General features: G+C 44.0%; 4 protein-coding genes across 4 annotated transcripts; 1 reads left to right on the top strand and 3 right to left on the bottom strand.

The window, feature by feature from the left end:
- Positions 1-607: 607 nt before the first annotated feature.
- TRV_05798 (uncharacterized protein) lies at positions 608-1,522 on the top strand (the record flags this gene model as incomplete). The annotated part of the gene is made up of 1 exon (XM_003020094.1): positions 608-1,522. A coding segment is annotated over one exon (915 nt), but the record flags the coding sequence as incomplete, so codon positions are not given.
- A 750-nt stretch (positions 1,523-2,272) lies between these two features.
- TRV_05797 (polysaccharide deacetylase family protein) lies at positions 2,273-3,341 on the bottom strand (the record flags this gene model as incomplete). Its single annotated transcript, XM_003020093.1, has 2 exons — positions 2,273-2,636; positions 2,725-3,341. The coding sequence occupies 2 exons, from the start codon at positions 3,339-3,341 to the stop codon at positions 2,273-2,275; spliced, it is 981 nt and encodes a 326-aa protein (XP_003020139.1).
- A 686-nt stretch (positions 3,342-4,027) lies between these two features.
- On the bottom strand, positions 4,028-4,231 carry TRV_05796 (uncharacterized protein; the record flags this gene model as incomplete). Its single annotated transcript, XM_003020092.1, has 1 exon — positions 4,028-4,231. The coding sequence occupies one exon, from the start codon at positions 4,229-4,231 to the stop codon at positions 4,028-4,030; it is 204 nt and encodes a 67-aa protein (XP_003020138.1).
- A 1,153-nt stretch (positions 4,232-5,384) lies between these two features.
- TRV_05795 (uncharacterized protein) lies at positions 5,385-7,015 on the bottom strand (the record flags this gene model as incomplete). The annotated part of the gene is made up of 3 exons (XM_003020091.1): positions 5,385-5,597; positions 5,671-5,736; positions 5,831-7,015. 3 exons carry the CDS (start codon positions 7,013-7,015, stop codon positions 5,385-5,387), a joined length of 1,464 nt encoding a protein of 487 aa, XP_003020137.1.
- Positions 7,016-10,447: the final 3,432 nt, after the last annotated feature.

Genomic DNA, 10,447 nt, shown 5'->3' with positions numbered 1-10,447 from the left:
ATTTTAACTAACTAGTTATCTGCAACTTTTTTTACTTTGCTGTTCGACGTCAAGTTCGCGAACTCTCAACTAACTAACTAGTTGACACGTCTTAACTTCTTACTTACCGCGCATCAACTGGTGACTGACGCCGCTGCGGCCGTGACAGCAGACGAATATACGGATTCCCAGTCCAGCAGAGACCCTGCGATGCCGTGAGCCATGAGATTCTAACCCGACCGACCACCATGGGCCGCAGTTGACCGTCTCTCTCACGCAGCACACATACAGCGTCATGCAAGCCGGCAGCGCAGCTCAACGACCAAACAGCTCCAATTCCTTCTATTCCTCTCCTTCTGCTGCTCTATTGCTCTACTAGCCAGTCCTCTGTCGCCGGCCTTCTCCCGGAGGGCGTGTAAAGGATGTCTAATGGATCCGGGTCTGATGCGCTGAAGAGTTCCACCACCACCAGTAAGGCCGGCCGGGACACCAAACACACATCCCATCCCCATCGTCTGCAGGTGTAAGCATGGACTAACTTGATGTGCGGACGCAAGCAGCTACCAAACCGGTCTTCCATTTCGCCGCCGGCCTCTTCTCAGGTCTCACATCTTCCATCCTCCTGCAGCCGGCGGACCTGCTCAAAACCCGGGTTCAGCAGTCCGGCCAGCCAACCTCTCTCCTGCCCACCGTCCGCGCAATTCTAGCCTCGCCCAATCCCATCCGGAACCTATGGCGTGGAACACTCCCGTCAGCCCTCAGAACCGGGTTCGGATCGGCCCTCTACTTCAGCTCTCTTAATACACTACGGCAGTCGGTGGCCATAGTCAAGCTACATACCAAGGGAGACAATGGCAGCAGTACCACTAATTCTTCTTCTTCCTCGCCGCGGACTTCGGCCCTGCCTAAGCTGTCACACTCAGCAAACCTGCTGACTGGAGCCGTGGCGCGAGTATCGGCTGGGTTCATCATGATGCCTGTCACCGTGCTGAAGGTGCGGTACGAGTCCGATTACTACTCGTATCGGAGCCTCTGGGGGGCTGGTAAGGACATTGTTCGGACAGAGGGCGTCAGAGGATTGTTTTCCGGGTTTGGAGCAACTGCCATTCGCGATGCGCCGTACGCCGGCCTCTATGTCGTGTTCTACGAACAGTCCAAGCGGTCCCTGTCCGCCCTTCTATCGTCCCCATCTCGAAGTAGCAAAGGTGAGCTGGAAAAGGAAGCCGTCTCGTCGATGCCGTCCGCAGCTTATGTTCACTTCCTCTCTGGCGCACTTGCGGCAGGCTTGGCGACAACTATCACCAACCCGTTTGATGTGCTCAAAACTCGCGTGCAGCTGATGCCCTCCAAGTACCGCAACATGTGGCATGCTGCAAGGCTGGTTTTACGTGGTGAGGGCGTCAGGAGCCTATTTGGCGGGCTGAGCTTGCGTATTGGGCGGAAAGCCATTAGCTCTGCCTTAGCCTGGACGATCTACGAGGACCTGATATTGCGTGCTGAGACCTCCCGGTGGGCCCAGCAGGAGAAGAGCATGCTAACTTGATTCAGACCTCCTTCTCTCCTCTACTCAATCTGTATCATTACTATCATTATCATTATTTATTATTATTATTATTATTATTATTATTATTATTATTATCTGCTACTTCGTCTCCCCTTCTTTTCTGCTACAGTGTCATTGAATCCCAGATGTATGGTGTTCTGGTATTGATTTCAGGCGCGCAACGTACTCCGTACATGTATGCATTGTTGGGTTAGCTAAAAACAGGCGGCCATGAAACGTTAATATCCCAGCTCATATCAAGAACTATTTTCAATATGTGAAAGTAGATAAGTATCAACAATATTACAAACCATCTAGGTTTCTAGACATTAGAATTAAAAGGGGAGGAACCAGCAGGGTATAACTTGAGTCGTCCATTAAACGCCAACGCACACTGCGTAGCCAAGCCAAAGGCTTGCACAGCTCGTGCCAACCGCCGGGTTCCATTTATACAGGTTATCCAACGAAATACCGTTGACCGCGGCGATGTCGTAGCAGGTATCGCCGCTAACTACAGTGTGCCACTTCTGACAGTTTGAGGCCACGCCTGGCTGCGTGGGTGCGGGCGGAGGAGTCCCTGGACTGGTGGGAGTGGCCGTCGGGCTTGTGGTCGAAGTGCCCGTGGGTACCTGGACAGGGGTGGTTCGGTACCAGTTTGCTCGGGGATCCCCCAAGCATTCTCCAACAGTGACAGCTAATACCAAGAATGTTAGCCTGTTGGATCCAAAATGTGATGGGATAAATAGAAGGTTAGAAATAATAACTGGATATAAATATACCTTTCAGGCCTCTCCGTTTCAACTCGTCCAGGAGTTGCTGGATCAGGAGATCAACAGTAGTTTGATGTACGTCATGAGCCAGCGCAATGCTACCACCTGCGTTTAGACCATCCCTAAAAAAACCAACGCTGACACTAACGCCGTCAGGAGTATCATGCTCATAATCCTTGGTGTCAATATCAGCTTCGATAACATGATACTTAAGGTCGGCCATAGTCTGCAAGACCAAGGGGCTATATGCAAAGTAAGGCACGCGCATATAAGTCGGGCGGTATCCATTAGTAATAGTAGCCAGAACGTCATCGAGCTTTGTCATTTCAGATATGATGCCGGCGCTATTAAGGGTGGATAGATCGGCGTGGTCGTAGCTATAACTTGGTTAGTAGTTTGTACAAACCGGCAATTGGACTAAAAATCACTCACGTATGGGAAGCAATCTGATGGCCGGTGTTAAAGGCTCGGAGCATCACGGAGCTATAGTCTGTAATAGACCCAAAGTTCTGAGCATTAACAAAGAGTGTTGCCTTGGCCCCATTTGCGTCAAAGATATCCAATAGCTTGTTGGTATAGTCATAGGGACCGTCGTCAAAAGTGATTGCAACAGTGCCCTTCACAGTGCAGCTCCGGATGACTTGACCAAACGGTACAACAGTAGTGGGGGTAGACGGGGCGGCAGCGGAGGTGGAGGTGAAGGCAGAGGTAGAAGAGGATGTGGTGGAGGTTGAGGCTGAGGAGGCAGTAGCAGTAGCAGTCGATGAGATAGCAGGTTGGGCTGTTGAAGTTGCTGGCTGGGGAGTTGGAGTAACTGGCTTTGACGACGTAGTTGTAGGCTTTGTCGTAGTGGTTGCTAGTCCGGTCGTCGATGTCGCGGGTGTAGTTGTTGTAGTCGCAGCCCTAGTGGACGGCCTGGGAAAGGGAAACCACCAGTCCGGGATCCATGACTTTCCCACAAGCTGCAGTAATTCGGGATGCAATGGTCCGGCTGCAGCGCAACAGGCAAGCAGTGCGGCAACGAAGAACGTGTATAACCGCATTAACATGATGAAGGATGTAAAATAGGGAGAAAATTTTATATAGATATAAAATATAACAAAAGAACACCCAGATGAAAGGAAAGGTAGCAGGAATATGAAACGGACGTTAAAAAAGAGTGTCTGGTATAATCATCTAAACGAGTGACAGTTAACAGCGGGCTGATGGACTGAAGCAGGGTCAATGAGCATAGTATAGTAGTCCGAGAGTGCCATTCTTTCTTTATATATTAATATTCAGATCCTTGCCCTTGACAAGACCGGACTATCAAGGGAAAAGTTGAGAAACCAAATTGTTCTCGTACTCGGCAAGAGGCGAGCGGGTCTTCCAATCAGTCAGTCAGCGAGATGCCAGGGGTAGAGGCAGTTGTTGGAAGTAGCCGGACTGCCCCAAAATATGGAGATAAAATTGTGCACGTTCCCACCCATTCTGACCCAGAAGATCTAGATGGGAAAGTGGGCTGGAAGGCTCTGTATCAAAATTCTTGCTTGCATGCAGGGGACGGATCCAATGACGGATCTGGCAGACTTCCAAGGGTGTTGCATATATGACTGGTCCCGGCATATACTGGCCAAACAGATACTGCATATGTGTCTCTTCCCTATGAGAATAGCCATGTTTCTTCGTTTTCATAGAGAGACAGGCATTAAGTAAGTACCCGTCCAACTTTTGATGTATTTTTGAGTTGGTCAGGTTACGGCGTGGAACATGTCTCAACGATGGTGTGCTCCAAATTGACCATCGTCTCATCCTTCGCTACACTGAAGAAAAATAGCTTCAGAGAGAAGATATCTTGACCAGCGTTTTCTGCGCGCATGGGAGAAAGTTCGCCGTCCAGGGGTATCCAAGGAAAACCACCAATGAAAAGGGCGCCTTGAAGCCATTCTTCGCTTGACATGTGGGTGGTCCATGATCGATCGTCTAATCCGATCCCAGATACCGAGGTGGCGACGGATCACATACATTCCAGGCACAAATCTAGATACCATTAGCGCCTCCAGGGCTCTCCGCACTCTGACTATATCCCAAAAACGTCAGCTGTAGCCGCAATAATTGGCCTCCGTTGGCGGCGCTGTATATCCGTTTGTGCGGTGTGAACTTATCTCTGTAGAATAAACCTCTGGTGAGAAAAAAAAAACCTCGCTAAGACGTTTCATGATGGTCCCTTAACAGATAAATTTGATGTCGCAAGTGAACTCCGGAGGCTTGCATGGTGGCGTGAAGCCAGCGCTGCAAGGCGAATCACCAACTCCTCCCGAGCTGAACGGCAATTATCCCTTCGACAATGGAAGATATGCTCTGGGAGAAGCCGTGTGACTATCCGCGGAATCACCGGTTGCTAATATAAATTAATATGTTGGACCCAGCTTGTCGGATCGGACACTTCTCGATTCGTGCACATCTTGTGTACCATGTTGAATCGGTTAGTCACCGAAATGTACTGGGACTGATTCGGGCTAGCAGGGGTGAATACGGGATTAATCGAAGACGGTGGTTTGACCGAGTCATCGTTTGTTCGTTTTGTCCATCGATTCCTCTTCGTGATGATAAGCGGACGATGGAGTTAATTAAAGTGTTTTATGTGGCTAAAATTAGACTTTAAGTTTACTGGCCAGACTTTGCTAACTAATTTATTTAGTTACCATTGGTTTAAACAGCGTTAGTCTAACTATAAAAACGATATTTTATTTGTTTGATTTTGTTCGATTGTTTGATTTTGTTCGAGGAGTTTAAGCGAACCATGACTGGCCAGTTAAACACAGCTATATTAAACACAAATAGCCAATGATAATTAAATACCGTTTGTGCTCGTTGTGAGAATCTTGGAATAGAGGTCAGTTCAATATACTCTATGTACTTTTCTGTTGATCTGTAAACATGAGATTATATTGTAAGAGTCATAATCATTCAAATGAAAGACAAATAGAAGAAAGTGTCCACATTAATCGGACAATAAACATATAGAAGATAGAAGGGAAGTGAATAGAATATGAAATAGACGTAAACCCATACAAAGAAAATATAAAGAAACCCATATACCACCAATCCGTCTACCAAAATAGGCTCCTCCGGTCCTGTTTCTTCCTAACAAGGTATAAGCCATCTCTCTTCTTGTCATTGACCTTCATTTCAACGGTTACAGGACCGTTGTGAGGAGAAGCAGTCAGAGTACGCTGTCCACGTAATTTGCGGGTATGGTCAAAGAGTCTGTCCTGCTCCTCTTGACTGAGAGAATGGTAGATAAGCATATAATCTGCATCGTTCTATAATTCAGTCATACTAGTTAGCGAGGAATTCTTAGGTTCTCACACAGTAATCGGTAGAGACAACACTTACAGGATCAAATTCCCAAATCAGACTAAAAGCATCAAGAGTTCGAGGTTCGAGATAGCGGCGATGAACCTAAAAGGCAGAAGTCATTAGTTGGACCAGTGTTTCAAATACAATTATCTACAAAGCTTAGGGTAACAATATAAGCCAGATAGCTAGAACATACCTTAACAAATGCCTCTTCGTCTTCTATTTGCCTGTGCTTTCCGTGGTGGACATGTTTTTCAACATGGACAAGCTCCATTTCCTTGAGTGACTTGCCTTGCATGATGGCAGTAATCTTGTCCTCGGAGAAACCAGCACTGCCTAACAACTGGTTTACCTTGTCGTTGAACTCCTTCTTGGCCTTCTCTGCTTCTTCTTTTTGCTTCGCCAACCTTTCAGCCTCCTTCTTCTTGTACTCCTCAATGGCACTGGCTTTTAGTTTGGCCTCCTTCTGCAATCGCTCCATTTCGTCCTTCTCCTTCTGGGCAATTTCAGCCTGTACTTTCTCTCGAATTTTCCTCTCGCGCTCCTTTTCCTCACGCTCCTTTTCCAGGGCTTTCATTCGCTCAATGAGGAGAGCATCTTCCATTTTTCGCCTGGCAAGCTCATCACTTTCCATTTTCTTGAGCCTTTCAAATTGTATCTCTTTTTCAATATCTCGTCGGGTCAAGGGGTGATCATCACGCTCAGGCCGTTTCTCTAACCGTCCCATCTCTTGCATCTCCATATATTCCTGCAATTTCCGCCATCGCCTTAGACTCCGAATTTCCTCTTCTTTGGCAATACGAATCTCTCGTTCCAGTTCGGTCTCTTGTCGAGGCTGTGGCTGAGTCTGTGGCTGAGGCTGAGCAGAAGCGTTTCCACTGCCCTTGCTCGCCTCAATGCGTTCACGTTCCTCGCGACGGATGCGGTCTTCACGACGCATGCGATCCTCTTCCTTTCTCATCTCATCTAGTTCCCGTTCTCGCTGTCTGATTCTCTCCAGGCGAATCTCAGCTTCGATTTCGGCTCTTCGAGATGGTTCTTCACGTTCCAGGCGGCGAATAGCCCTGCGCTCATGACGAATAATGTCATCCTCTAGGTCACTCAGTGCATCGGCCAATACAGGCCGTCGCTGGGAAGCAGATCTTGCCCGACCGACTGGCACCTGTGGGGGGGCTAGCTTAGTGTTTTCTTGCAGGTCATTCTTGATATCAATGTATATCTGAGCATCGCCCCCACGGTATGGGTTGGCGACAGATGCAGAACGCGGCCGCCTTTTCTCTTCAACGACAACCTTTTCACGGGGTCGACGGTGGATACGGTGATAGAACTCCTCTTCCGAATCGGTATCCGAGTCTGCGTGGCGGTAGTATTTCCGATACATGACTCTCGAGTTTGCACGAGTTTAGTAAAAAGGTATATATGGTGACGCTGGCGTTGTTAGCCAAATGGCCGTGCTGCACTGGGCTCCAACGCAGCTTCGTAGGCGTTATGTTGCCTGGATAAGAAACGTTCCCTTGGTTTCGTTTGCGGATGGCGTACGCAACTCGAGGGAGGGAACAAGAAGTTCTGGTACTTCCGGTAACAGTGATGTTTGACCCAGATTATTTAAGGATAAACTGACGATAAGTCAGGAGCGAGGAGCTCTCGATATTCGATGGTTGGATGAGAAAAGGTGGTTGGGAAGCCTGTGGAAGAGTGTCGTGACGTTGAAATAAATACGTCCGGCTCGGAAAAGGTGGGCGCCAGAGCCGCAAGCGAGAATGAGGGGCTCCTCTGATAGGGCAGCAATCAAGGAGTCTGTTGGCGCCTGGGGACAGCGCAAGGCTCCAGCTTCAGGTTTCAGGACGGCGTTGAGCGTTCTCAAGGCTCAAAGCTCAGTGGTTTTCCTCGTCTTGTCGATGCCGCCGAGATATGTACGCAGGCGTTGGGACTCCCTGGCGGAGGGGAGTAGAATCAGGTTTTGTCATGCGACGGCATGCACCCTTGTCACGCCTATGGATGTTGTGTCTGCCCAGCAGGGCGGCTAGTAAAACACCGCGGCCCCGTCACGGGAGAAAGGGAAGCCCAAGTATGGGGCATGTATGGGGCACGAAGCAGTGTCAGTCAGCCACCCAGCCACCCAGCCATCCGGACGTTGGGCATGCACGTCTGAAAGCCGACAGACAGGCAGTCGGCGGTCGTTTCTCGAACATTGTTACTCACTCACTGGCTGAATCATGCCGGCCTTGCGTTTGCCTGTATTCCCCTTTGCAGTGACTCTCTTATATACTCAAAACATGCATAGGATGCTTCATACTCCGTACCCACGAATAGACTCAAGTTTAAAACCACCGATCAATTACAGGATGGTTCCATGGTTCCCTAAAAAGGCTAACAGCACTCTAAATCATTTGGCCGGACAGCTGCATCATGTCGAGTATTGTTTTCAATGGAGAGAGCGCTTTTAGTCGTATTATGAATGGGACAAATAACCCTGCAAATTCTGTAGCTTGGCGTATCGTCTTGATACTGTGCAGTGTCTCCATAGCTCTGGCTGAAGTGCTGCTTCGTCCGCTCGTCTGCCTTTGATGTTGAGTTCCCAGTTGAAGGAATACAGCCAACTACTAGTATGAAGCTTTCTCGCGTAAACCAGCTTGTTGCCATATACTTGTCATGAACCATTTGTTCCGCATGAAATATCATGGTGGCTTTTCACCCATTATTGCAGTAGTCAGGCCGCAGCGACCAAGGTAGAGAGGCCCACCCTTTACCGATGGCCGTGCCTGAATAACTGTCCAAGAATAAAGACGCTTGAATCCATACTATGACCTTCCGCCACTCCGCAGCATCTGTTCTATATGTTCGCGACTGTTTTTATGCGTCGTCTCCAAGTAGTGTAGCCTCTTTTCGAGAGTTGTAATCTCTGTTTTTAATTCTTTCGTCTCCTTTGACAGTCTTGTGTTCACCTTATCTATCGGCGTGGCAACGAACCTGCGAGATGCAACACACAAAGGGGTTAGACTCCAGTTATTTTAAAGAAGTCATTTGTTCCATCCAGAAATCTTGTGGTTATACGCACATTTTGCCTACGCCTTCATATACGTTCGTGTCCTTTGGGACTTGGCCAATCTCCCCGGAAGTAAGCTCTAATAGACGCATTTCCCGCTGCTTCGCAGTTATCTGAGTCCTGACGACGTTGATCTGTTGCTGAGCAGCAACAGCCTGTGATTCGATCTCCTGTACAAGCTATTTCGTAGAAAACGGCCATACAGTTAGTTAGTGTTCTTTACTTCGCTTGGTGCAAAACGAGGGGTGAGCCATCTTTCCTTCCTTCCTTACCTTCTGGAGAGCTTCATTTGGAATGGACATCGTCGTTGCGTCAGCTGATGACAGCCTGACTAGGAAGTTAGAGACTGTAACTTGACCGTAAGTGCGATGGAGACAGAATAAAACCGTGAGAGCTGCTCGCTTTTGCTCCAAAAGTTAGCGTTGATGCTTCGAAGTTCGTTTGCGCAAGGATCTCACGTGATAGTTACCTAATGTGGCTAATTCCAGCCGAACTTAAGTGAGTGGCTGATATTGGGATTGATTATGTAATTAACTGCTACTTCTATATCTTTAGTCCCTAGCCTATTCTAGAAAGGATAATATTATTATCTTTATTATATTGAAAGCTACTTTTAAAACTCTATTATTATTTATTTTATATTAATTATAAGTTTAAATTTTATAATTTTTAAATATATAAAAATTATCTAGAATTTTTTAAAATTTAATCTTTTATAGAAGAATTATTATACTTTATTTTAATTTAACTTTATTCTATAGTAATATTATAAAATTTAATTTAAAATATTAAATTATATTTTATTTATTATTTAATTATTATTAATTTTATTTTACTATAATTATTTTTAATAATTTATATTTTTTAAATTTTTAAAATTATATTGAATTTTAAAAATAAATTATTGATATTATATTATATTTTTACTTTTTATAAAAATATAAAATTTATTAATTAACTTTTTTTATTATACTTATTATTCTTTTATTTCTTTTTTATTTTTTTAAAATTATTCTAAAAGTAATACTCTAATTTTATAGAAAAAGATTTATTAACTTTTTTAGTTTTTTGAATAATGGAATAAATTTAGTAGAATTTTCTGTTTTAAATTTAGATAAAAATTTTATGAAGTTAGATTTATTTATAAAAGATAATTTATTATTTAGTATAAACTTTAACTATAGTAAAATAATATCTATTATTAGAAAATTAAATATTTTAAATCTAAAACTAGCTTTATATAAAAGTAAAATACTATTTTATTAATTCTAGAAGAAAAATTATAAAAGAAGTAATATAGCTCCTTATTGAAATTAAAATATAAAACTCTCTAAATTTAAACTATATAGGCTCTTTAATGATATTAAAAAAAGAGATACTGAATTATAGTTTATGAAGTTAAATTAGAAGTTATATTTTTTAATAAATTATTTTTTAAATTCTCTAACTAATTATTATTCTATGTATGAATTATTTTATAATTATTAAAATACTACTAATTAGCTCTATATAAAATTAAATAATAGAAAATTTTAATATTAAAACTCTAATAAATATAGAGATACTAAAGTTATATTTATTATTAAAGAATATTTATATTTATACTTTTTAGAATTTAATTGAAATAAATAATTTACTTCTTTTATTAATAAACTATTAATACTTAAATAAGGCTTATAAAAATTTATTATTTAGTACTATAAAAAGGATAAATTTTATTATTATAATAGAAAAAAATGAATTTTTTATTATTTAAATAAATATTTT

This window comes from Trichophyton verrucosum, assembly GCF_000151505.1.
Source record: "Trichophyton verrucosum HKI 0517 chromosome Unknown contig00503_1.f1.exp, whole genome shotgun sequence".
NCBI classification, from domain to species: Eukaryota; Fungi; Ascomycota; class Eurotiomycetes; order Onygenales; family Arthrodermataceae; genus Trichophyton; species Trichophyton verrucosum.
Note: the sequence above shows the minus strand (reverse complement) of the source record. Positions and strands in the feature narration are given on the sequence as shown.